General features: G+C 42.7%; 2 protein-coding genes across 3 annotated transcripts; one reads left to right on the top strand and one right to left on the bottom strand.

Annotated features, from left to right (window-relative positions):
• Nucleotides 1-1617: 1617 nt before the first annotated feature.
• Nucleotides 1618-10526, bottom strand: LOC119387801 (programmed cell death protein 10). Of its 2 annotated transcripts, none has more exons than XM_037655311.2 (8): nt 10292-10526; nt 9715-9768; nt 9107-9230; nt 8161-8287; nt 7793-7874; nt 6817-6899; nt 6003-6106; nt 1618-3084 (listed from the first exon to the last, which is right to left on the bottom strand). In XM_037655311.2, the coding sequence occupies exons 1-7, from the start codon at nt 10361-10363 to the stop codon at nt 6022-6024; spliced, it is 627 nt and encodes a 208-aa protein (XP_037511239.1). In that variant the 5' UTR covers nt 10364-10526; the 3' UTR covers nt 1618-3084; nt 6003-6021. The 2 variants fall into 2 exon arrangements, with proteins under 2 accessions (XP_037511239.1, XP_037511240.1); XM_037655312.2 differs by having other exon boundaries at nt 6008-6106.
• A 7189-nt stretch (nt 10527-17715) lies between these two features.
• On the top strand, nt 17716-26124 carry LOC119386154 (sister chromatid cohesion protein DCC1-like). The gene is made up of 11 exons (XM_037653497.2): nt 17716-17801; nt 18024-18185; nt 18307-18481; nt 19646-19786; nt 20322-20412; nt 21688-21826; nt 22186-22232; nt 23172-23248; nt 23896-23973; nt 25604-25689; nt 26115-26124. The coding sequence occupies exons 1-11, from the start codon at nt 17788-17790 to the stop codon at nt 26122-26124; spliced, it is 1020 nt and encodes a 339-aa protein (XP_037509425.1). The 5' UTR covers nt 17716-17787.
• Nucleotides 26125-27532: the final 1408 nt, after the last annotated feature.

The following is a 27532-nucleotide window of genomic DNA, read 5'->3' as shown; positions in this document are numbered from 1 at the left end:
GGCCGAGAGGCGATAATTTTCTTTGCATCTGTGAAAAGGCGGACTTTGAGTAAAGCTGACAGCGGCAATCCATTGCACATTTGTTCTAAATTTAACAAATATTCATGTCTGTAATGTTTGCTTATTCCTGGTTTCTTTCAGCTCGAATGACGGCTTTCCAAGATGGCGGCCACTTGATCGACGAACTGCATGTTACAGCGCCATTTGTGCTCTCTGGCTCAAGTAACGTCTGTACATATACAGCCAACACGCAACACAGCTGGTGCGCAGTGACACCGCTACACGCATACGTCGCTTCAGTGTCAGCACAGGTTTCCTCCCATTCCTTGCACTCCTCAAGCGCATCAAACTCGTTCCGCATTACAAACGCTTCACAACGTCCATTAAACACCAAGTCGATGAAGCCTGTATATCCTGTGATAACGGTACTGCACGTATCTGCGTGGTGTAACGGAAATCCTCTTCGACAAGCCATTTGATAAGTTGACATTTTCTGACGCTGACACATTATGCAAAGCAAACCTGCCATAGCATCAAGTTTGCCATACCTGCGAACTCGAATTGGCGTACATTGAACACAGAGTTGGTTATAGGCAGGGGAAAGCACGCACTTTTCGTTACGATAGCCATTACAGGCAGGCCCGTAGCCAGGAATTTTTTTCGGGGGGGGGGGGGGGGGCACTTGCTAAAAGCTTCGACTATTTGAGAAAAACGCCTATTTTCCCGATTTATTTTGGATAGGACACCATGTGTCATCAAAATTTCTCTTCTGTTCGTCAGCCAGTTTTCTGGTTAGGGGACTCCCTCATACCATACCCTATATTATACGTACACTCTTAAAGGAGACTGCGCTATTGTAGAGGAGGTGGATTCGAGCGTGCGCATAGTAGAAAGAAAGAGGGTGAGAGGGCTAGTGGGTCAACTGAACGAGTCTTCTCTGGTCGGCATGTGTTCGTGCCCCAAGCAGCTACGGCCAGAGCGGCTAAGCGTAGAGGGCTCGTGCACCAGTCGCTTCGCGTGCACTGTTAGTACCGTCTTTTCGCGCGCCTAATGCTGAAGGTCGCGTTATTTTTTAGTCCAGGAGCGGCAACGCAATTTATTCGCTCACTTCAGTACATATGATCACCGAGTAATATTTTAACCGTTGCTTGTGCGCGCGTGAAGCCATGGTTGGTAATTTAATAAAATCTGATAAGCCCACGAACCTTACATTGTGTAGTTGTATAATGCATTGCTATCCATGGGCGTCGGTAGGGGGGTGCAAAATGGGCACTTGCCCTCCTCAAGGCACACCAGCACTTCCTCCCATCCAAGCTTCACCAGCACTTTCCCCCTCCCCCAGCCGCCTCTTTAAATATTTTTAATTTATTTTTAATATTTCTGCTGGCCTCAGATTACGTGCGGTTTAATACCACTTGAATTGTAACAACCACTCGCCTGCAGTGGGTGCACGGGGGTGCATTACGCCACTATGGAAAGGCCACGTAGGCCGGGAGTCGAACCCGCATCACTGAGCTTAGCAGGGCGACGCCTTGCCTCCCAAGATACCACGATAGGCAGTGCATCCAAAACTTTTCTCATTTGAAAAGGCAACCCAAGAATAAGATACTGGACACATTTGTAAAGGCATTGTCTTTAATAATGTGATATCGATATGAAGAGAAGACAATATGCAACATCTGCACTGCTCATGCAGTTAACAGTCAACCGGGAAGAGGTAAGATGGACACACACCACATTTAATGCGGATGCATTGGTGACAGAAACAATGTGAGGACAGTCAACACTAGTTGCATAGTTGCACTTGCACTGCCACAGAACAAAATGCCTTACTGCTGAAACATAGTGCTGAGCATTAAAGCTTGCTCTCAAAAGCTTGAATGCACCCGAGAAAAAAAATGTGCTACCATCTTCATCGTAAATAAGTTTCTACCTCTTTGTTCAATTCACGAGGCTGCAAGGGGTCATAAGTGTTTTTTACAAAAACACAACTGTCTCTGAAAGTTACTATTACCCTGTCCTTTGTTTTAGCGCTCGTGCAGCAACAAAATCCCACGAGGCGACATTAAAAAGTAAATTACTTTACGATCAGAGGAGGCATACTTAAGGTTGCTCGTGAGCGTCCAAGAAGCGAATATAGTACAGTTGCCTTCAGAAGCCCTGCACTCACATACTGATTTACTGCAGCCTTCACCAGGATAAGTATCACATGCGTCAATGTTAAATGATGTGTTGCTATAAATTTAAGTTACTGCAAACATGCTCAGCAGTTAGCTGCACAGAAACTACTAGTTGACAGCTAAAGCCTGTCTAATACGTTTGAAGAATGTCATGTCATGTTGCTTTCTTTTTGTTCCACTCACCCTTAATATAACATATGTTCTGATGTTGGCACTAACAAGGTGCCATTTATAATCTGCACCCTTATGCCAGCTGCTCTCGTCTACGGAACTATCACTGCAAAAGGAACCACATTAAATGTTTTTAACAGTTACATATTTCTGTCCGAGTAAAGCTAGCCTTCTAAAAGAGTCACTGGCAAAGTTATGCTTGGCAATCTGCCCGTAAATGTAACTCACCAAACATATATGCACCGCAACTAAATTAATTAATTTTTATAATAAAACAATTCCTGTTTACAGTGGCTTGCTCTAAATACACAAGTGGTAGCAAAAAACTTGAAAGAGGAGAAACAAAACAAAGCAAGAGGGTAATAATGCTAGTTCAATCTGATTAGAATCTGAAATGGACAAACTAAATTAAAAAAAAAAAGTTCACAACCAACGAAAAGTTGAAGGCGAATGGGACAAGACCCACTACTGGCGCAACGCCAGTGTTATATCACACATTCACGCGTATGAAAAGGCTCTTGTGTTAGTGTCCCTCCATGTAGCTCCACTATCCAGCTTAAATGCCAATGCAAAAACACAACTGGGTTCCAGCACAGCACTGATGGGATGTGGGCACTGTCGCCGTCAGCTGTGACTGCATCGTAACTGATCCCTGGCACCCAACACTACTTCCTAGATATCCACGTGGGCCCTGTAGCCGATTCTTTACCAGCGTTCAGACCTGGCAGTTATCCTGCAAAGAAAACGAAGCTTTCAGGTTTTACACCAAGTGCAGAATAACTCAAGTCTAATCTCTCACCGAATGGCCATTGTAAGCCAATGCAACCATACCATTTTCTCCACCTCTGGAGGGCAACGACTGTTGCACTTCTTTCTTCTTCTGTTTCAATTCATGCCGATTCAAACTCCAATAAACGTGTGTATCATAATCTAAGCAGGCTGCCTTACTGATGCAAATGTAATAGCCCTTCCTTATTTTAATCAAACATTTAGCAGTTATTGCCCTGTTTCCTGTTCTTTTCTTTGTGCAGTCTCCAATCAATTTTTTGGATGCCCAACTATTACAACTACTCCATTGTACTGCCACTTTTCCATAAGACTTACGTATAAGCTGACCAAAATTTTTAACACCACATAGTGTCTTACTCAATATTTTCAGACATGCACAATGTTGCAACATGGCAGATGTGAACCCTTGTGATCACTGGCAATAAGAGTAGTAGGGTTTCTGAGTGCACTTGTGAAAGTGAATAAGCTTCAATCAATTTAGCAGCAAAGTGCAACCTTCCATTGCCAATTTACCAACGGAATGGGACAGTTTAGGCCCAGATACAGATGATCGAATTCGCAAGTGGCCAGCATCAAGATGTAAATCATGCTGCTAAACTTGTACAAGCAGTTATCGGCACACGCACTAAACTGAGTAAAAGTCAAGATCACATCTAATGGAAGCCAGCCACCTACCACAAGCATCTACAGTTGAACCCCTTCATAAAAGACATATAACAGACACTTGGATATAAAAGGCACCATTCACCCGCATGGCTGGGCACCTTACCTCCCCAATTAATTCGAACTCTTTTGTAACAGACACTGGATTTAATAGACAATCGGTTGTAAAGGACAACTTTTTGTTGAATAATAGTCAACAGTCTCACTTGTAACAGACATTTTTAAAGGGGCCCAGCGACACTTTTCCAAGTAGCCATGGAATGGCTTCACTAAAGGAACTTATTGCCTCACGAATCAACCGCCGCAAAAATTTTTAGAATCCGTCCAGTGTGAGCGGAGTTACAAAGATTTGTCACACGCTGTAAGTGCTTTCTCTCTTCTCTCGCCACGACGAAAGCGCTGGAAGCTAAGCAGGGGGGGGATGGCATGGGGAAAGAAGGTACGTCACGTGCGCCTCGTGACCTTGAGCACATTTTCTTTTTTTACTTCAAACGCGTGCTGTACTTTAGGTGCAATCACGCGCGGGCAAGTGGCGGCCTCTCACAACGGCCGCAGTAACTACCGAGTGCACCATGTTCAAATCGGCCAATGGCGTGGAACCTGCCTGTGATGCCGTAAGCATCATTTTATGTCGAGAGAAGAGGAAGCGCTTTTTAGCTGACTTTGCAAATTTATTGTACATCCCAGGCCGCATGCTGCGCTATAATGTTTGGTTCGCGTGTTCTTGGGAGCCTCAACTACCAATCAGCAGCGTTTTCCGGCCATGCTGAAAAAGTGTTGCAGGGCCCCTTTAACATTAAAAGCAGCGCAAATGGCTGCTAAATGTGGTTGGACTAGCTGTGGAAACAAAGCAATAAGACTGATGTATGCACTCACTATTTACTATAACTTCAACAAATGTGGTGTGGGTCGGTCAGTTATAAAACAATGAGAAGTAACTGCAATGCAAATGCAATGTAGCAAAACGCTTCAAGCTTTCTAAAGGTACCAATGCAACAGTACATGCAGGTGGTGTGTGGGTAAAGAATGCCAGGAGCACATGGTGAGCTGTCCTGTTTATGTTGCTCTCAACCAAGATGCATCGTAGTGCATGGCTGACATTACCCCTCACGCTGCATTCTATTAACGATGAATCTACCTGGAAAAGTCTAGCAAAGCACTCAGCTGCACCTTCACTAACATGAACAAGCCGTCGTGCCTACTTTTAAGAAAGCGCAACAATAAGCATGTAATGAGAAAAAGTTGTGGAGAAAACATAGATTGTATTCTCTGTGTAGCCACCAAGCAAATCATATAACATAACAAATGGTAATAATGAGCCTTCTTCAACAAGCTGTAGCCTTCTATTGAGCTTATTTTATACGTAGGGTGCCTACATGAAAATAATAGTTAATCAGAAAACCAAAACGTGGCACCCTGCTTACAAAAGACTCCTCAAATAAGAGACAAAAACTGGTCCCAAGTACAAGTCTCTTAAAAGGGGTTCAACTGCAACAAATCCACATATGTGCTTACAGCAAAGCAAAAGCTGGCGTGGATATAAAACCTTCCAATATTAAATTTTGTGCAGTGACAATCTTGCATGCAACATGCACACCTTGCAGGACTGTAACGGTGCATGGCACCCACTGTGTGATGGCTGGGCATCCAACAAACTCATGGCCTCTAATATAGCGAAATTTCTAGCATACAGCAGACCCTCAGTAAACGGAAATTTCTTTTAACGGAACAACTGCCCCTAATACGATTGGTTTCATACTTGGATTCTGCACTCCTGTTCACCTCTCAGTAAACGAAACTCCTGTTAAACGGGACACATTTTCATGGTCTCTTCAGGTTCCATTTAATGAGAGCCTACTGTAGTTTGTTTCGCTGCTGCACAACACCGAGCAAAAGCATGTAACCAAGTTTCCCACACGGCTAATGTTGCAGAGTACTAATTTTTTGCTGACTCTTTTTTTGCCCAGCCCTCCAGTGCACGCCATGGCCGAAAAATTGGTGAACTGCAGTGCGCATGGAATGCTTGAAAAACAGAGGGAGAGATGCCAGCTATCGATCATCAATGTGATGTGTTGCTTTCTTTGCGTGTTGCCCACAAAGCTGGGCTTAATGCTGGGAATGCGAACCAATTAGCTCTGGTGCAGTTCTTCAAACCTGTAACCTAAAGCACTTTGCTTGAAGGGAGAACAGCCAGCTCACCTTACCTTGGCATCTGCCCTCAGTCACATTCGTTCTTGACGGTGACCATAATGTGGTTTGTTTGGTAGATGAGGTACACAGCACTCACAAAAACTGCCTGCACCCTGAAAGAGAAGGCAGAGAGGTGAAGCAAAGGCCTTTGCTACGATTGGTGTACACTGTGCAAATAATAAGAGCATTGATGTACACTGAATAAAAGTATCATTGTAACCGCATGAAACATTTTTCTGGCATGTTTCTGGTACACCAATGGCTGCCATGCGTCATAAGACTGACATGCTATTAGGGAGTTTTAGCTTGAACGTATACTTCTTTACATTATCGTGTTACCGGATCACATTTACCGTGTTACCGGAACACGAGTTTACTTAGTAAAGTTTTTAGCTACCCAAACGTAAACCTTTACGTACATACGTAAACGTTTACATTTGCGCAAACCACTCAATGGTGATGATAACTGCATTTAAACTACATTTAATTTAAATAATATTGAATTACCATTATGGCAAAATCATAAAAGAGGTTTCCTACACAATCACCAAGGTGCTTGCTAATGACGAGTGGAATGACTGCATCACAATAAGACTTGCAAATGTGCTAACAAGAAAAAGCTGTATCGTCACGCATGTTCTGCTCTGTCAAAACTGTGCAACTACCCCAAACAACTTCTTTCACTCGTACTGAAGATTCAAGAGGACATGTATAAACACACACACACACAGGATATACACAGCCCATGTTAGCACGCAGTGCAAGACAGATTGCACAGTACTGTAAAAAAATACAAAAATTCAAGTTTTATTGTTTCACTTACTGTCCCTCCTTGAAGAATTCCTTTAGGGTGTTACTAAAGCGTTTGGAGTACTTTACAAACTCCCGTTTCCGATGTTCCAATGCCTGCGAAAGATAATGCCATATATATAAGAGCAAACAACACACAGACTTCTCTTCCAGATAAGTGAGCATCACAAACTTACTCTGTTTTAAGCTGCATGGCAGTGTTCAGCAACACCACTTATTCCATCATTAAGAATATGGGAAAAGCTTTCACTTGAGTTGGACCACATACCACACTGTAGTTCGTGCGTTTTAAAATGGAAACGTGTAGTTCCAGCAGAAGCTTTGGGCATGTGGTAGGATGCAACTCAGTTGGAGATGAAACTGATACCCTTAACACTGATCTGACTCAACATCAGATGTTCAGTCTTAACATGTCTGCATGCCATTAAAATTATTCAATCATCAGGCGGAAATGCGCAGCGAGAACCAATGCTCCACTTCAGAGACATACAGAAACAATTTTTTATGCTTACAAAATGAAATGCTTGCTGGGGGAGCCTTGCGTAATGGTAAAATGTCTGGTTCACATACTACTTTCAGTTCTGCTATTATTAGATTCTTCAAAGAGTGTACGTGTGCAAAAACTATTTGACACATCAAGTGTCAAATATTAAAATGAACAGATTAAAGTGAACAAGGCTTCCATAGTGAAGCCGAAACGTCTTTTATTTGTTTTTAGTTTTTATTTTGGTCGGTGTATTTCGTTTTCTTGACTCAAACTAGCAGTATGCCATCACAGCTACAGATGCCATGTTCTTTAACATTTGACCGCTCTTTGGTAGTGGCTAATGCTGCTTTCATTTTTCACCTGCTTTTTACTGACCTGGATAGTTAACTTAGTAAACTACATGACATATTTGCGTATGACTACTGTTTAACATAGACCTTTAGCACGAGTGCTTATTCTTTATTTCCAATAAACTATATAACACATAAAAAGGAATAGGCACCTGCTTCCTGTATGGCGATGGAATATACGTGGAAACATCATTAACAGCATCCAACAACTTCTTGATTGCACTGGCGATCTCCCTGCAAGATGAAGTTTATGATTAATAAAAATACACCAAATTGTCATAAGGAACTCAATTTAATAGACGATGGGCAATTTAATAGATGAAGGTGCTAGTGAGGCCCACTAGCACCTGTTCAGCGTGATGTATGGCAAAATTATGGCGAGTGTCATATGTAAGAAACGATGCCAAGAAATTTTGAAATATGCGCATACATCAAGGTACTAGAAAAAATGTGCTGTACCCAAAGTTCAACAAAGGAAAAGGCTCTATAAGTTAGGGATGGAACTACACCTGACACTCACTTAATTGTGTCCAAAAATGTCTTGCGATCGTTGATTTCATCGGGGATACGACTGAGAACTTTTTTAAGGTACGATGCACGCCGGTTGAATTCTTGGAAAGCATCCTCTGTCCTGGAGCACTTAAGGTCTGCATTGTAAATGGTTACAAATGCTGTAAAAACACACACAAAGGGCCTGCAAGAGCTTACAGCACGAGAAATGTCCCTTTATGAAATTACTAACAGACATACACAGCCCTACAAAAACAGTGTAAGTTCAAGTCCTTGAACACATCCAAATCCCCCAATAGTGCAAAGTTTCTAGAGCTGATTTGTGGCATCAAAGCACCCTCTATACAGTTCAACAAGGCACATAGAGGTAGCTCTGGAGTGTGTTAAGTCTGGGGCCAAGCATTATCCATTATAAAGCAAGCAAAATATCCAGCAGTGGCTTCCTTTGCATGACTTAATCCACTCTGCAAAATTGGCCTGTAATGCGATGTATTGCGCTCACAAATAAAGGTATTAGTATCTGTATTAAGCAACATCCTCCATATTGACCCATTCAAAACAACAGACTTCATACTAATTTCAGAGCTTTTATGAGTGCCTTTGCTTACACAATACACCAACTGTCAGAATAATATTGCAAACTAGAAAAGAAAGATACAGCATCCAAACATGTGTGCAACCTTAGCTTACTGACTCGTTTGCACATGCTTTTAAGTAAGTGTACGTTTATGCCTAAGAGAAATTGAAGGCCCCCAACAAGTCAAACCTATACAAGTGTAACATAATGCACTTTCATTTGCCATCTATAGGTAATGATTGGCTCCTTCATGCAAGCTACAGAAGGAAGCCATTCACAATTGAGAACTTCGATCTCACTCAGGCTTGATTTCAACTGTAAGTGCTTGTGTGACACTGGTGTTAGGAAATTCCTGCAACTACACTTGCGTTATACATACCTTCGTTGTCTGGAATTGAGCCTTGAAGTTTCAACAAACACTCTGTGACATTTACAGAAACGTCAGTCTCTTTAATCAATCCCATTACGAGGTCGTACAGAAAGCCAGGATGTTCCATTTCAACCTGCAAAAAAAAAAAATTTACCAATCTTTTACAGCACATATGACAGTCTGTTACCATGCGCTCATAACTAGCAACTACCACTGTCTATAAGCAGTAGTACCTTTTGAATAGCTCAAGAATTATTAACAATGTTTAGTCCCTTGCTCACGATGGCTACAAACAAGAGTTTAACTGCAGGCGTAGTAGTAGTAGTCACGATTTAATATTATTAATTCCTAGCTCTGACACTTGGCCACGGCAGCTTCAAACATTTTATTCAGATTCAAAGCAAGGTTTTCTTTAGCTTGTTGAATCATGCACGAAACGTAGCCGAGCACTACACTTAACACACAAACGTACGACGAGCTTTATTTTCACAAGCTGTTCTTACTGCATTCACTTGTTTCCCAGCATTCACATGTTAACGCGACATGCTCCTGCCGTGTTTTTAAAAGTAAGCTACAAGATCAACAGATAGTTCACTGTAGAGGACACTGAAGCTCACCTTGGTGACTGCTCCTTTTAATGTTTGGGCTGCCCCTAAGTCTTTTCTTTCCAGCTGTTGAGTGAAAGGACATACAAACGTGTAAGAATACATGCCCAGCACATCTCGAAAGTATCACCGCTCGATATAGAAAGAAGACCAGGGGCTAAGGTACGAAAACAGACGGAACAGCGATTTCGATCGCTTCCCGCTTCCGACAGAGGCCCCCCTCTACAACGTTACGAGTCAAACAAACGCCAAGAAACTGACCAGGGCAGGTAAAATGGACTTTGCTAAACGCTTGGTGTCGGAAGGTCAGTCCATATATCAAAACCTCGAAAAACCCTCTCACAGAAAGGCCAACTACGGCGGGCGTTCGTCAGAGCGGCTCTGAGCGAGTGCTAGCACGAACTCGCGTCAACTTGCCTCGTTCATCGGTTATCCTGGCGACAAGAAACAGTGACAACTAGGACGAAACAACGTACAGAGCCAGAGGACTTACAATAAAACGGCGAAAGTAAAGTTGCAGCGATAGCTGCGGTAAGCGACTAGCGTCGACAGCTTGAAGCGGAAAGGCGCCGCGGAAATGACCACTTACCTTGTCCAATATAGGACGGATCAGCACGGGCAGCACGAGCGACGAGACAGGAGACTCTTCTCCCATTGTCATGCTTCGGGTGTTGTGCTGTGGACCCGATGACACGCGGAAGAAAGCGAGATCGATTTCGCGATCAGCTGCAGAAGTCTTGCCGACAACCAACGCGAGCTGCTGGCCCGATTACCATCGCCACTCGTCACTTTCGGCGCGCCGCCGCCTAGTGACGCGTCAATCGCGTACTTTACTTCCGGTGTTGGGCCGGAAAACGTCGTCTGCTACGCCGCGCCGCGCTTTTCCGCCGAAAAAAAAAAAAAAAAGTCCGCATACACGTGCTGTTGCCGTGTATCCAACACGCCAATTTTCACCGCAATACGCTTACCTCGTGCATAGAGCACAGATTAACCTACCTTACTTCTGTTTGATAGAATGTATAAGCAGAATAAATAGGCAGCCTTGCAATCTTTCAAAACCGAGTCGTGGAATTTATTCCTGGAATGACAGCTGCGAGGCGCAATCGAGAAATGAAATATCACCCGCGACCGTGGTTGACAATGCAGGATGGAATCCGAGCCGTCAACTTCCTCGTACTATTTAGAAATGAAGGCAGGCCATCAATTAAATGTGCACGCATCAGTTTATTTTATTTAACACCCTGCATTCCTCTATCGCAGATCCTCACGTCTGCGTATAAATAAGTAAATAAAGACACGAAAACGTTGCCCGTTAAGTCCCCTGTTTGCCATTACCGGACCTTTCGAGTGTGTTTTCCTTATTTCACGCTGATCCAAGATTTCCTTCCGTCGCAGTTATATCACAACGATCGCCGCGCCGAAGGTGACACAACGCAAGCGGAGAGCAGAGAAAGAACCTGTTTTCGTGACCTGTCGCTTGTCGTGAAGGCGCAGAGCGCACGTCTCAACTCGTGGAAAGAGCGAAAAGCAAACGCACAGTTCGGTTTCATCGATACTCTCCTTCTTCGGTAGAGCCGTGCTAAATCCGCGAGACAAGCTCCTGGATCGAACACTGAGCACGCACGCTCATGTAGAACGTAGCCGCAAGCACACGCGGGGCCGAATACATTCGTCACGTCCATGGCATAAGGCGAAATATTTTCCAATATGTTCCGAACTTACCTTACTTCCAAGATAATGAAAACCGCTACCGGCTTGTGACGTAACGTTGTGGCATCTATTTTGAATACATACGTCGCAGTGCGCATTCTAAACTTGCTTTAAACATTGTTTCCAAGTGCCTCATGTCATTACAGGCTGTGCTACATGACTGATTATTTGAAGAATCAGATTTCTGTCAGAAACGGAGCAATTAGTTCATGTTGGTACTACTGCAAGGAGATTCAAAACGAATGACCGTATACATTTAGGAATCCCCTGGCGTCAATTATTTATACAGCTGGCCTTAACGTAAGTAGAACATGCAAGTAGCAATTAAAAGGAATCACAGAACAGTGTAATTGTGGAGGCAGCGCAATTACCGCTGCTTATAGGCCTCGCAAGCTATGGCATGCACGTCAAAGAGACTTGCAGCAAAGAGTTTGCTGTCAGACAGAAAAACTGCGAGTCTTTTATCCACCCGGGTGATTGCCCAAGAATGTGATACAAATTTTCAGAATTGCTATAGCTGGAGGTGACAATTAAATCAGACACTGTTCACTTTCCAGTTGTATAGTATAACATAGCAAGGGGTGGGAAAGAGAATTGGGGGTGAGTGGTGCGAGGGTTAGGAGAAGGGAGGGCAATATAGAAAGAGGTAAGGAAAGAAAGAAAGATGTAGAAAATGATAAAGAAACAAGATGAAGACAGAACTCAATCTGTGTTTTCCAGGCGGTGGTGCTTGCTCTCCAGCTCTGCCGTTTACTCAGATTGCACAGGGAGCTAGATTGGGAGCCAGGGGGCCGCAATCTAGCCAGTGCAACCCGAGTAAACAGCAGCCTGGCTCCTCCATTCCTTATCAGTAAAGTTTATTCCTCCTCCTCCTCAGATTGCACATGCATGGAACTGGCCTTAATTTTTTTCCTTGAATATTAATCCAATTATTAGACAGTTTAGAGGTATAAAGCTTTGCTCCCAATTTAAAAATGGTCTTCAGTAATAATTTACATGAAGTCATCGAATTCAGAATCCCTTGACAGCAATTTGCCTTTTCCTTGAATTTTGCTACAGCTGCATAGACATGTCAAATAGAGGCATTTTAATCACACATATATACAGATATATGCACTTTATGACAGTCTTTGCTGCACATCTCTTGAACCAGGGGGCCTAACGTAGGTTCATATACAAAATGGCTTTACACCAAAGACTACCCTTCCTCACAGATTTGACGTGTACACTGTATACACAAAGATGGCTCGCTACACTGCACAAATGTTGCGACATCCTTTTGAAGAAAGATTAAAATGGATGAAGAAATGAAACCATGCCACAACTCCAAACAACAAGCTCCGTACGAAGAAATTATAGAGCAAATATGAGACAAGGGCAACAGAGGGGATATTCACTAGTGTTACTCTTTCATCCTATACTACCAATACGCTCAAACTATTCTCATCAAACTTTGTAAAACTGAAAGCCTTGTAGTCGTAGCTGTGCTCCAACCCTACAGGTGAGTTTAAGTGGATTACTTCCATATTTTGAAAACAATGCCTCGCATCGCAGCCCAGCAGCTGTGTACAACCACGTGTCAAAACACTCGTGCACAGAGGCTCACACTGGGTGCGATATATACACCATCACAGGCACCACATGACATCCCGTTATGTGATGTACACTAGCTTTATGGAAATATAACCAAGTGTGCCTGAAGAAAATTTGACCGTACTGATATATAGCATGTCTAGAGTCTTGGTGTGCAAAAGCATTTTGCAATGCTTTCAGCACTGTCCTAAAATGTGAATAGAAAAAAGGCTACTTTACTCAAGCACAGTTCTTTATACACAGGTAAAAAAAAAAGGAAGGCTTTATTTCTGAAAATATCTCTTAAAAAGCATCACCAGAAGCACAGAGCATCTTTGTACAGCACATTTTGTAACAAGGTATTAAACAAAGGTATACGAAGTTGAGTGTTACATGTATACAATTTTCATTTTGTCCAAAATCCAGCATTAATGTGTGACAATGTTTTTTTATCCACATTCACTGCCGCTGCCCCGCACGGGAAGTGGTTTCGTCATGGTCCAAAGTCTCTGGAATGGAGGCCGGTCAGCCGAACCTGATGCTCTGAATTATCTGGAAAATTGCTGGAAAAAATGCAATACAGTAAAACAATTAAAACTGTGTTTGAAATACTACAATTTGATGAAGTAATGCAAGCTGTTGATGTGAGTGGACACAATAATTGTACAATAGCAATGAAGGCACCATCTATCGTGGAGGAATTGAGTCAGTGCCATATTGCACTCATCGCACTATGAACAAACGATATCACACTTGCTACCCCCTATGTACTGTTTGGCACCTCAGTATACAATGCTGAAGAAGAGAATGTGTGTGGGAAGTTGGAACAAGTACTCGTGAACATATGATGGACTGTGAGCATAGATTTCAAGGGAACCTGAAACAGCCCCGACAATGTTTAACGAACATATTGAGTCAATAGCACAAGTCCCTCTGATCATTAACAGGCCGATCAAAGTGCTCTGCATAAAATGTGTAAATTATAATTATAATGTGCAAGTTATAACTAATTGTAAAATTTTCAGCCACCCTTGCTCTGGGATGTCAATCCGACTGGCTTTTTAAATGGACACTAAAGAGCAAAATGATTTTTCTCATATTAGTAAAGTACTCTTTCACGATACCAAAAACACCACGCTTACTAAGAGTCTTAAGCGAGAAAACGCGGAAAAACAAAATGTGGGTGGCGACGCCACCTTGAAGTTACCGCACCATTCACTATGACGTCGTGTGTTTTGGCGGCGCCTACTAGAAACTACGTAGTTCCTAATCGGCGAAAACGAAGTACATTGTCCTCTGAGGGGGCCATAGACTTCATATACCAAGTTTGGGGTAATTTTTTTGAGCCAATGGTGCCAAAATACAATAAATACACTTTGAAATCCATGACGTCACACGGGGGGATTTCGGCGCAAAATTGAAAAATGAAACTTTGAACTTCATTTTCTCCTCTATGAATAAACCTATGACGGCGAAATTAACGACATTAGAGTTCTCAGAGCACAATTTATCGATCTAAACCATTTAATTGTTTCTCTTTAGTGTCCCTTTAATGAAAGTTTGTGCCGGAGAATGAAATGCAAGAGGCCAGGTTTGCGGCAGCAGCTGGTAATGCAAAATATCAAGCAGACAAACATGGCAATCAATCCCAACCGCTTGGAGGAAAAGTTGGACAAAAGGGATAGCTTAGGAGGAGGGTAACCCTTAATCACTTTTACCATGCACTCACACTCTGACAGCACAAAGTCAAAGAAAAAAAACAGAACAATGCAAATGGGCATCATGAAGCCATGGAATTTGGCAGAGAGCTGCACTCAAGGGAGTTACCAGCAGAACTGCAAAAGTTAACACCATGTAAAAGTAAGTGTCATCTTCACCAAGCGCAGATGTTCAAGCTACTGCTTTTGTTAAGCAAGACACTGAAGACATACATTGCCTCTCCCAACACTTCTCTCTGTGTCAAAAACAGAAAGGCAGTGGCTGATGCAAGTTCACTACCGATGCTTCAGAGATAGCACTAGCAACTGTACAATTCATGTGCTATCCTGCATCAACACAAAATGCTCATTACCTCCTGTGTTAAAAAAAAAGAACATCTAAACTTCGATTGCTTCACCAATTTTGCAAATCGGACGGCAGTACTGCCCCTTGAGGTAACTAGCTACTGCTCTGTAACAACTCTCCTCACAACTCCTTAGCAATTTCAGAACAACCACCTTGTATTCGCACTGTTTCCATACGTGCTCGAAGGTAATGAAATGCCAAAGTAAATTTGTGAGTATGGCTGTTAATTCACTGGGCTTAATAAATGGGCATGCATTGCGATGGCAATGCTTTTGTGTTTGCAATGCCTTTGCATTGTAAAAAAGTTGCTAGGTTTCTACAGGCATGATCTTCTGAACAGTTCTTGACCAGATACTGGACCGAATGCAAGTAATCAGCCAATACAAGCTGCACGAGATGGTAAAACTGCAATCCATGCATATTTATACTTCAAAAGCTTCACCTACCAGTTATTTGATCACTATTTCAGTGACCGCCAAGAGGCAATAATAAGCATTGGTGTACTAAGCAACTTCTAGTGCGGAAAGCTAGACACTTAACAGATAAAAACAGCGATAAATCACTAAATTTCGCAGTTTTAGGCATGCAAAGATACTGTACATATACTCATGAAAATATCCTTCATACTGCACACTCTCAGTTGAAAAATGTCGTATTAAAATACCATATAGCAGAACAAAAACAACAAACAGCCTGTGGCTAAATCCCACCTAAAATGACCCCATTCCTCAGAGTACACTTCAAGGCATCGCTTTTGTAGGAACATTATACAAAAGCACGAAGCACGTTTCCGCGTATAGCAATCAAATTATGCAGCCGCTAATCGCGATATTTTTGGTTTCTCTGGGCGCGTGGAAAGAAAAAAAAGTACGACTGTGTCGCAAATGTCACGCTCACTTTCCGATTTGACCGTAAGGCGACAGAAAACGTCGCATTATCGAGGTCCCAGATGACAGCGCACCAACCATATGGGTTTGCATCACTCACCGGAGCCGCAAACTACGAAGATGAAGAATGCGAGGAGCCATGGGCCAACCGGGTACTTCTCGTCCTGGGGTTTCTGTTGCGGAAACGCAAATGTAGGGAGAGAGAGAGAGAGAAACAAAAACGGAAACGTCAGTGCATATGCGATTTGACAGCTGCGCGCAACAAGGGCAGCACCAAAAAGACCCTGCTGTGCGTCAGCACGACATAAAAAAAGCAAAAACAGATGCGCAGCAACGAAACAGGTGTTCGCGTTTCGCACGGCACCGGAAAGATGGTAAAAATACACGCACTCATTCGACACGTTCGTGATCGCTTTTAAAGCTCTCCTGCCGCAAACAGTAGCGAGCTATTTTAAAAAGAAAGAAGACAGCACGGATAACGCAATCAGGGAAACGAGAAGCGTACAGTAGTGGTCTGTAAAAAAACAGGGGCACAGGTGTTGCGCAGTGGTCACACCGAGTTCGTTGTTGCAGCAGACAATACATTACTGAATGCTTCGTCTTTTGAGACGATGGAGGCTGCGCAAGCGAGCTTGTGCGGCTACGTTTTATCGCGCTCACTATCTCTTCGTGGCCAAGACCTCCATCTGCGCAGACCGACCATATTTCACCGACAGCACACACCCGGCAAACGGTGAACTTGGGTCAAGTAGATGGCTAATACCCAGTTTCTCGCATCCGCAGGAAAAGGATTTTGTTCTCGGGAAAAGATGAGAGCGAGATGGACGCGTTAACAAGAGAACGGCGTGCAACGTCAGCGACGGCGCGACTTCGCAGATGACGCGTCGCCAAAGGCGACGCATCTCCACCACTTTTTGATACGGTCAATGCACGCAAATGCAGTAGCGCAAGACTGAAGTGAAGCCCCAGAGGCGATGCGTAAATGCGTTCTAGTTAATCAAAACGGCGTACTACGCGAACAGTTTGATGATCGCTTCAGGCTATCTCCCTCACACTCCTCCTTTTCGGTTTCGGCAAATGCGAGGACACCGGTGTGCTCTTACTTACCGTCGACTTGGGAACGTTTCCTCGTAGTACGACGTTTTTACTGGCCTTTTCGTTGGCCATGCGCATCCTCTGGCTGTTGACCATGGTGAAAGGTTGTGGTTTTGGGACGCGGGGCGAATCACGGAATCACAATCACTCACGAAAGTACAACGCGGAGGACTGCCTCATGCGTCCGGACTTGCTTTTATATGAGCCTAGCTACGCAGCCTCGTGTTCATACGCAACATCGAAAAAAGAGTCCCCACGTCCTGCGCAAATTTTGACGACTGCGTTCTCGCACACGTGTTTTGTGAGCTCACAATTGACACGAAACGTAACCAAAATTTTGAGTGCTGCTTGCAGTTCTTTCTAATTTTGCACACCGGCACTGACAGATCGGACAACGTGGCACGCACGCTGGCCAGCGGGGCTGGCGGGGCTGTTTGAGCAACGCAACGCACCGAACACAAACGCACAAAAAGATGACAAAAATGTGGTTTCGCTTCAGTTATTTATAAACAAATGCATATAAAGTATCACTTCATGAACGTTATTATTTATAGCGTTGTTTTTTATGCTATATGTGCTTGCATGTAAATAAATAAAAGCGTAAAAAATAAAAAAAAATGCTTGTTGCTTAGCGAGGAGCGTGAAAAGTCTGGACACAATGCTTGCTTGGTTTCGCGCGCTTTTTATTCGCGTTTAGCAACGTACGTTTCGTCGGGAAGATTTCACTGTCTTTTCTGCTTGCAGCATCATAAATCCTATGGCCATGATCAGGTAAGGTTTTACATTAACTGTTAAAGCTAAAAATTTGAATAAGACGACCATATATTATCACTCTACTACCTTACGGCAACGCTGGGACGCCTTACCGCACATTTCAAAGCGCTGTCGTCTGCTAGAAAAATGCGGCTCCCTGTTGAACATCGGCCGTCTTCGGTACTTTTGTTTCCGCAAAAAATGTGGTGTGCCTACAGTTTCTCAATATATTGTTTCAAGGACTGACGAAGAAGTGCAAGCGTTCTTGGAGCGCGCCAAGCTGGATCGCAGCGACCTGCAGCCCATAGCTCAGCCGCTTTGGTTTGCGGAAGAAAACCAGAGCTCACTACGGCTGCTAGAGGTCGATAAGGAATTGCTGAAGACGATACGCGAAGGCGAGAGGTGGGTATGACTTGCGGCTTGCCTATGCACGTTCGAATGTTATGGAGGTCGGTTGGTGCATTCCGTCCGAGGTTGTACTTATTGAAGTTATATGAAATTTTCCCTCAATCTCTCAACTCAGGCTAGTTTTTCGTGGCGAAGAGGACTGCCATGCTGTCGTGTGCACCGGCGACCGTACCTTTGAAGTCCGCGAGGCTGACATATCCAACTCTCTCCTGCTCGTGCCAACGCTCCGGCTCTCGTCTGAGGCGGTGGGACACGCGCCAGATTCAACACCTGAAGCTCGTCCCAGTCAGGTATACATATCGTCATGTCTTGCGATTGCGCCCTGACGATCGAGAACGGAAAGCAGCCCCCCCCCCCCCCAAAAAAAAAAAACATCACGATATATGCTTCAGGATAAAATATTGATGTGATGTATTCTGGGGTTAGAAGTCCACCGTTCACAGCAAGGTGGTCTCCTTTTACTTATGACACACATTATATAGTGTCATATATAATGCTCTAATAAATATATAAAAGCTCTAAATTAGTGTCGTGACTAGGGTGGCTAGACAGTTTAACACAATAGCGTTACAATGAACGTTTGAAAAAAAGCCGTCTGTGTGAAAATCGGAAAGAAATCACTGCATTTTTGTTCATTTATTTCCGGAAACACTTTGTTAAATTGAGTTCAGTGCCGCAAAAGCTTCGTTAATTCGAGTTGATGACAACATTGAACCCTATGGGTACCTGCGGGGGAATGGAAATTTCTTCGTTAGATCGGAAACTTCATAAAATTGGGTTTCCTTAGATCGAGTCTTAACTGTATTGCAAAGTGCATGTGTTAGCGTGTGTGCACAAATAGTTATTTTTTCAAATCGAACCAAATATTGAATACTTTTTAATAGTATTTTGAATATTCAACAGGCCTCTTGCACAGGTAATATAAAATGATGTTCACATCCTAGGGATCATAAGTTTGAGATTAAAACCACAATAGGGCCATCGATAACAAATAAGCATACTCTTTTACATGCACAGAACTCTTCAGAGAGTGTAGGAGATCATTGTATAGCTCATAAAGTCCCCAAGTGATGTAGCCTCTCATATCTTATACTCATGTAGATGGAACCTATCATGCTTTTGTTTTGTAGTTGACATTTTGAAATCTTCATGACCTATTTCAAAAATATTTGTGTTTATGAACAACAGCCATGTGAATTGCAGACCGAGCCAGACACGATGCAATTTGGTTTGATCTCCGAAATATTTAATATTCGCACGCCCCTACTTGCTGAACCATATACTTGATGGGCCATTCCAGAAGGCAGCACGCATTGAATGCAAAGCAGAGTTGCCTCTGAAATTAATGTGTCTTCGCCAATTTTTTTGCCCCCGGTGATGTTCTTAAAAGATGCCACCAATAAATGTAGGTGGTTTCATGCGGACTAAAGCAAAAAATGGGTTGTATCACGCAGGTTCTGCACACATTCCACAGCTACCTGGAGCTTCGCCAGTGCTTCCCCCGACTGAAAAAGCTGCTGGAACTTCTTCGCCAGACTCCATACAGAGGAGCCGAACTCGAGCACCATGTTGATGATGACAAAGTCACGCCCAAGGTGCATTTCCCGTGTTTGTCACCCCTCTGTTTGCTTTCTCTGAGCCTGTGCCGATGACACGTCACACAAAGTGAAGTCACACTACTTAAGTGCACATCCAATTTATTCTGTTGCGACCAGTGATACTACTAAAACAGTCAGAAAACTATGAGACTGGTTGCATATTTATATAATGTTATCGAAGCAGAAAAAAAATATGCAACTAGGCGGGCCAAGCAGGACGAGCACTAACCTCAAACTAAAGTTTATTCTTGATAACGAAGCCATTTTATTCTGCTGACACGAAGAAGGCGGAAACACCACGGCCCATGCACGTTCAAATTTTTTAGAAGTTGCTTCTTGTGTTGTCGTTATTGTGCTTCAGTACTAGTATGTACTTTGCCCAATCTTCATTTCTTGTGAGATTGGTGTTGTTGCATCACGGTGTGTGTGCTATTCATCAGACGACTTCAAAGAGGACTCATTCACTGAAATGACAGTCGCATACAGTTGCGAGAGAAGTGCTATGCGCCATTTGTTTGCTTTTGGTTTCCAGTATACCCTCGGGAACATCTTGGAAATAGTGCAAGCAAGCGAAGCCGAGATCAGGCAGGCCATTGAGGAGCTGCCTGTGGTTGAAATCGATGGTGAGAGCTTTTCTTCGTACACATAGTATTCAGAAACCGAACAGTGCGAAACATTTTGCAAGGGCTTTTTTTTTCGCCTCTTTCCTATATACCGTATAATCCTGCATAAAAAAATCTTGGCAAGGGAATTATGAGATGCAATGGATGGTCACATTACCAGTTGACAATAATTCAGGATTTAGTGCTGAATGACGAGTGCTGAATGGTGTTTTATAAACAGGCATTAGCCACTAATGAGTCTAAAAATGCCAAAATTATGTGACTTCTTGGTGGCTGCATTTCACACAGTGAAGTATGATTTAGCAGGATTTTTTCTTGCGCTAGTAAGTTTGTACATAAAACAATAAACGCAGCGTTAAACTGATGGACACCAGAAATAAGACAGGAGACGTGTTAATGTTGTGTATGCCTAGACACAAGAAAAACAATGGTGTGAATGCTTTGTATGGTTCGTCCTGTCATCTCACCTCTAGGATAGTTGTTTTAAAAATGTAACAGGGCGTCCTAAGCACACCAATTGCATTATTTATGCTTCAGATGAGAGGAGCTAATCTTAAGATACCAAGGTTGGCCATTCCAAAAAGAAAGAGAGAGAGAGAGAAAACTAGTGTTTCTGTCCACACAAGCTTTAGACAAGGATGACACGTAATACTACTATGTGAAGTATGTGCAGTTCCTTCTTGGAAAGTCTTACAGATGACGGTCCTTTGTGCAAACGGATGTGTACAAACCTCACCACCTTCGGTTTTAACACTTCATGCAACATTTTGAGTCATCTGCACATTGACGTTTTATCAATCCACATGCAGCAGTGGGTCGTAAATGCTGAAGAAGGTTTTTGGTGTAGGAGCACCATTGTGCAGTTTTTGTGACAATGCCAAGGGTATTCACTAGAGGGTGACATCGCACAGAGCTACATTTGTACATTAAACTTTCTAATTATATAATACGTGCCTTGAGCGCTGCGGTGTATGCTTAATGTGTCTTTCAGCTGTGTGCTACATCAGTGCTTGCCAATGTATAAACAGCAAGAGCTGGTTTTCTGTATGGCCACATCGCTGCTTCGCATTCATTTTCTGTTCTATCTGCTTTCTGTTTAATCACCACAGACGCTAGTCTAATCCTTGCTTTCTCCCTCTGTATTTGCTTCATCTCTCGACCGTCCACTTACCTTTTACTTTCTGCCGCCCTTTTCTTGATTGTTAGCGGGGGGGTTGCGTTGCCATGCACATAGTAAAAGATGGTTTGTACATAACATTTGTTCTGCACACACAGGTTTTTACAGGCTTCTGGATGGTGAATATTACTACCGAGTACAGAATTTCATTGTCAACTACATAGAGTCAGAGTCCATGCGACTGGACAAGATACCTGCCGGTGACGTTGTCGACAAGATCTCAGAGTTGGAGCCACGGTAACCGGACGTTCCTCGATTTTTGTCATATTGCCGAGTATACTCTTGAATATTATACTACTAGTACATGCAGTGCATGCTCATATGTAATACGAGAAATGGTCTGGTGGCAGTAAAAAAAAAAAATCCATGCAGAATGTTCCCTGGGAATTGTCTAAGTGATGTGCAAGCGTAAAGTCATACTGCTCGGGACTGCTTTGCTGTCAAACAAGGCATTTATTTAGTATGAAGGGAACTGCATGCCATTGGGGACAAATGAGTAATGTGCGCGTCTCAGAAAATGAATGGCTCGTGCAGCAATTTTTATGCTCATGCAGCAAAAAAAAGTGCACTATACACATGCTTTTCTTTTCTTGCAGAGAGATTGTCGCAGAGGTGTTTCGAAGATGCACTACTCCCAATAGTGGTAACAAAGTGATTTCTTATACTCCACCTTTATATATATATATATATATATATATATATATATTATATATATAATATATATATATATATATATATATATATATATATATATATATATATATATTGTGTGACATCAAAATTGGAGGTGATGATTTACTGCAGTAGAAATATCTATAAATGTCTTTGCCACCAATTCATTAGGTGGAGGGGCGCACTCAACACAAACATTAATTGATAGGTTAAGTGATGGAGTAATAGATTGCGTTCCTTAAAACTGTTGAGCTTTGTTCTGGGCCAAAACTAGATTACGCTGCAGGCGAAACTGCACTTGAAGATAGCGTGCCTTGTCCTCAACTTTAACCATTCCGGAATGGGATTGAGTGAATATTCATGGCCTTGGGATTACAATGCGTTACAGAAACTTGCCTCTACAACTGCAGGACAGTCTTGAATCTTGTACATCATGCTCTGTTGCTCGTCGAGCCAGGCATGTAATAAATTTGGGGTGCCATAGGACTGTAAACGGTGTTTGCAGAACAGTGTTAACAAAAAGTATTGGTAAGCTTTCTTGCAGAAGTGCATAGTAAAAATGGCTGAGCTGCTTATTGTCTATGGTTTACTACTTTTGACAAAGCATCTTTGAAATGAGTCACATACACTGAAGCTGGTTCTGAATGTCCAAAGTAGCTGTGCCACTCCTCTCTCACAGGCTTTTTTTTTTTTAACAAAAGCATCGCTCTAGACAACTGTAGCATATTTGTAATCTTAGAACACTGACCTACTAAACAAGCTCGATTTAGCTTTTACTCTTAGGGCCCCTTCAGTAGCACATCTCCCAGAAATCATTGTGCTAATTTTACAAGGAAGGGTGTTATTTTTCATTGCCTCTTGCTGTATTTATTTGTCCCTGAAACTTGTAATCTTTGTTTGATGCACACAGATGACGAGTTCTACACACTAAACGGCGACGTCATGTGCAAGGCAACCGCCGATGTGCTCCTTCGAAGTGTTGAAAAGGTTTGTCGGTGTTCTCATTATGTCATTGTTGTGTACAAAGTCCACAGATGTGGATCTTCTAAACTCCCGAGAGATTCATGATCCTATTGTGCAAATGCACATCCCTGCGTCGCCGTCATGGATTGTGGCCTTGTACCTACGAGGTGTCGTGGTGAAGGGATGCTCCGACATTGCCGATAATATGTTGCAGCTTAAGTACACAGTATTTCGAAAGTGATCCACACTTCACACTAGTGTCGTGTCAGCCAACAAAGTGAGCATTTCTAGAGGAGTCGGACACTGTCTCCAACCTCTTCAGCGATGTTTCAACTCGACCAGAATGGTCATTGGCACTTGACAACTTATGGTGGGCACCACACAGTGACTGGCTCTCCAGTTCTCGTTGAATTTTTCAAGTTATCCACACTTTCAGACTCAGCAAGTATAATTTACTGTTCTGCCCTGCCGAAGTTATTTTAGAAATGCACTGAAAACATAAAACAGGAGCTCATTCAAACTGGATGTTGAAGGGCGACAGCTTCTGCTTTGAAAACAAATCCTGGTGTGAAAATTGTTGCTCCGAGCAGACACCTTCCTCGTTCGTGCACTATTGATGAATCCGGGCCTTGTGTAAATTCTGTAACCTTTTCACTCATGTTTCTGTGTAGTTCAACCTGAGCGAATTCCTTGAGGTGTGGCAAAACAGTGTTCCAGAAGGCGTACAGACAGATCTTAAGCAGTTGGAGGTAAGCATTACATCGGGATTTACCCAGCACAACATTCTGCATCTAGCACATCTTTTGCAGTGCCATGTGATGCTTCAAGTCACTATACCTAAAATTGTTTTATGCTTACCTTTGAAACTAATAGATGGGAGGAAATAAATACACATAGAAATATTTCTAAAGCAGTCGGCATATTCAGTGGGTGACATATACTTTTAGTTAGAGCTGTGCGAATAGCAAAATTCTGGGTGCGAAGCGAATTCGAATATTGAAGTGTGAGTGCGAATCGAATCGAATATTTTTCAAATATTTCTCGAATATTTCTAGGATACTGTTCGAATGCTTCGAAGTGAAATTGCAGAAAAAAAAGTTAGAGAGGATTCCTAAGCATATTCTTATGAGATAGCAACATGAAAGTGTTTCTTTTCACTAGATTGATGAAGCACTGGCGGGGTGGTGTTTCATAGTTGTCTTACAAGAATGAGGCAATGTAGAGGCCGAATTGTATTTATGTGCATGATTTGGTTCAACCAAAGTGTTGCCAATAACACTTTACACGTGATGGGCAGAGATGCCATTTCCTCAGCCTCTCCTCCTCTTTCAACTTCTGTGGAAGCCCAAGTGATGTGGCGGACAAGGGTCTGCTCCCTTCAAGTCCGGAGTTCCAAATCTGCCTTATAGACGTCGATATATAAGAACATCTGAAATTTGGATGCTAAAAAGTTCGGCTTCCGATTTTTTCGGACTTCCTGCCCAAATTTCAGGCCCAAAACAGCATTAATTGAGCCCCCACCACTGCTACATCTTTCATCTCCATGTTGGAACCAGCGTTTTCTTGAGCCAGCATTTGCGACCGTAGCGGAGCTTGAAAGGCAGCTTTGCCGCTATACGGGGGTGTGATGAGGTGAAGCATATTGAAAATCTAGGGACCACTTCCAATATGACGTTGACTGTGTCTTCACAATGTTTGACCGTAACGGAGCTTGAAAGGCAGCTTTGCCGCAATATTGGGGTGTGATGAGGTGAAGCATATTGAAAATCTAGGGACCACTTTCAATCGGACGTTGTGTCTTGGCAAAGTTCGACCGTAACGGATCTTGAAAGGCAGCTTCGCCGCAATACCGGGGTGTGATAAGCTGAAGTATATTGAAAATATAAAGGGGTCACTTCCAATCGGACGTTGAATGCGTCTTGGCAAAGTTCGACCGTCCGTAACAGAGCTCGAAAAGCAGCTTTGCCGCAATACGAGAGTGTAATGAGGTGAAGCATATTGAAAATCTGAAGGGGTCACTTTTAATCGGACGTTGAGTGTATTTCTTTTTGGGAAGTTCGAATAGTAAAATTCCAGTGTGAATCGAATCGAATAGCAAGCACTATTCGAAAAATATTCGAAATTTCGAATATTCGCACACCCCTACTTTTAGTACATATAAAATCTTGTCCAATTTAGCTACTTTTAGTTTTTTGTTAACTTGATGGCAATTTGCACACAGGCATTTCAGTTGTCTTGATGAACTCACAATGGCATTGTCAGAGATGTACAGATGCTACAACAGAGAATAATAGTAGACTAAAGCAAAACTTTTTGTTTTTGCTAGGGTCATGACGATGAAAGTGAGATGTATGAAATGTTTCATCTTATTAATTTCAGGGTCTAGCCCTAACAGACCGAACATCCACACCTCACTGCATCTATCTCTTTGACAAGTGGGATCTGCCAGATGATGCAAATGAACGGTATGTGAATCATTTTCTTTATAAAGGAATACGGACACAAGTGGTGTTTCTCATTTTCCTCTTTTCTTGCACGAAATAATGTTCTGAACCTCAATGTCCATAAAATAAAAACTGGAAAGCCTGAGAGACCCTCTAAATCAAATACAGTACTGTAATTATCTCCTTACAAATATACTCCATTTCATATATCAGGTGAAATGGTATGGAGGCTAGCGAGGCTTCTTGCAGTAGGTGCGTTCATACTGAGAAATAGGTCGAAGATATTGCCACCCGTGGTGTGATCTTTTTTTCCATTTTTAGGTTGGCAAATAAGTGAAGATGCTTTGTGCCTTAGAAATAAACAAACCCCATTATACGGCTGTCAATACATCCTTCTGGATCGCTTAGTGTCTCTTTGTTTTCGTTTTTCGGTGTTTCATTTGCAGCTCATCATGATGCCTCACGTGCAGGCTCTTGCACAGCTCACACTAGTGTTTACAACAACGAAAGCCTAGCATGAGACTCGCGGACTTACACATTTTGCTGACCGAATTTCTCACGTAGCTTCCACAGTGTTGCAACTGATGTATGAAACGGAGTATAGTTTCAGTTTCGTTTCTTAAGAGGTGTGTATGTCAGGCGGTCACGTGGGAACGGGACATTGGAGCATATTCAAACTCAGTCCAGCTTGTTCGGTGGTCTATTATTGTTTTCCATTAGGCCACACAAGTAGTAGCAGCATAGCTGACAATTGAGTCAGCCCATTCAAGGGCCACAACGTTGCATTGAATCACACCCAAGTAAACACCTTCCATGAGATGACATCAGGACACGTATAGTGCACTCCTTGAGAAATGAAAGTGGTTTGTAGAAAAGCTATTGCAATAGATCAGGTATAGGGCGCCGTGAGGGTTGCCAGAATCTTTTTTTAGGGTTTCGATAAGCTTCAGTAGCTCCATATAATGCAGAATTTTAATTTTTTTGAAACATCATGTCAGGTCTCGTCATTTTATGTGCTAGTAATATAGTTGTCATGCCGGGTCGTACGGCTATAGGGATAACTGATGTAAGCTTGCCATGGGATGATATTAACCTCCTGGAGAATAGCCAACCCAGCAGACTTGTCTCCCTAAACAAGGTCAAGAAAGAGATGCACGAAGGATTGTTATGAAAGCCTTGATGATTTGCTCAATCCTCACATCAATTGGTAATTCTGGTTCACTAAATACCAAAATTACCAACTTGGTTGAACTTTCGAAAGGGGATATAGTCAGTGCAACAATTATAAATCTTGTGTAACACAAAGTGAAGGCAGAAAGTTGCGGCCGGCATTTTTCTACTTTTCAAAAATGTCAAATCTAATCTTGGAAGAACTGTCTGGATCCTAGACACAGCTATCGAAGAAACCTCCGATGGCTGCTGTTTTTTTTTTCTTTTCCTTTTGGCCACTCGAAGTAAATGCTTTTTTCTACACAGCTAGGATTGTTGAGCATACCTATCGACACTCCGGAACTTTATGTAATGTCACAAATTTGGTATGACCCCAGTACTACTGGGTAGAAGCATAACTATATGTAACCGCTTTGGAGCTCGTGCTCATATAAGAACTCCGATGCCAATTCGCGTGCAATATTTCGTAAGCAGACTTTCCCGCACACCAGGCATTTCAAAAAAGTAGCCTCCTGGTGCGAGGAATGGCAGATGGTTATTAACTTTGATAAAAGTTTTTATGGAATACACACAAGAAAAGTCCCTTGCATTTCAGATACAATGCTAACAACACTTTTTGACTGAAGTCACTAATTATAAGTACTGGGCTTTACATATCGAATGATCTCTGCGGAACAAAACACATTACACACAT

Source organism: Rhipicephalus sanguineus, chromosome 3 (assembly GCF_013339695.2).
Source record: "Rhipicephalus sanguineus isolate Rsan-2018 chromosome 3, BIME_Rsan_1.4, whole genome shotgun sequence".
In the NCBI taxonomy this organism is placed as follows: domain Eukaryota; kingdom Metazoa; phylum Arthropoda; class Arachnida; order Ixodida; family Ixodidae; genus Rhipicephalus; species Rhipicephalus sanguineus.
Note: the sequence above shows the minus strand (reverse complement) of the source record. Positions and strands in the feature narration are given on the sequence as shown.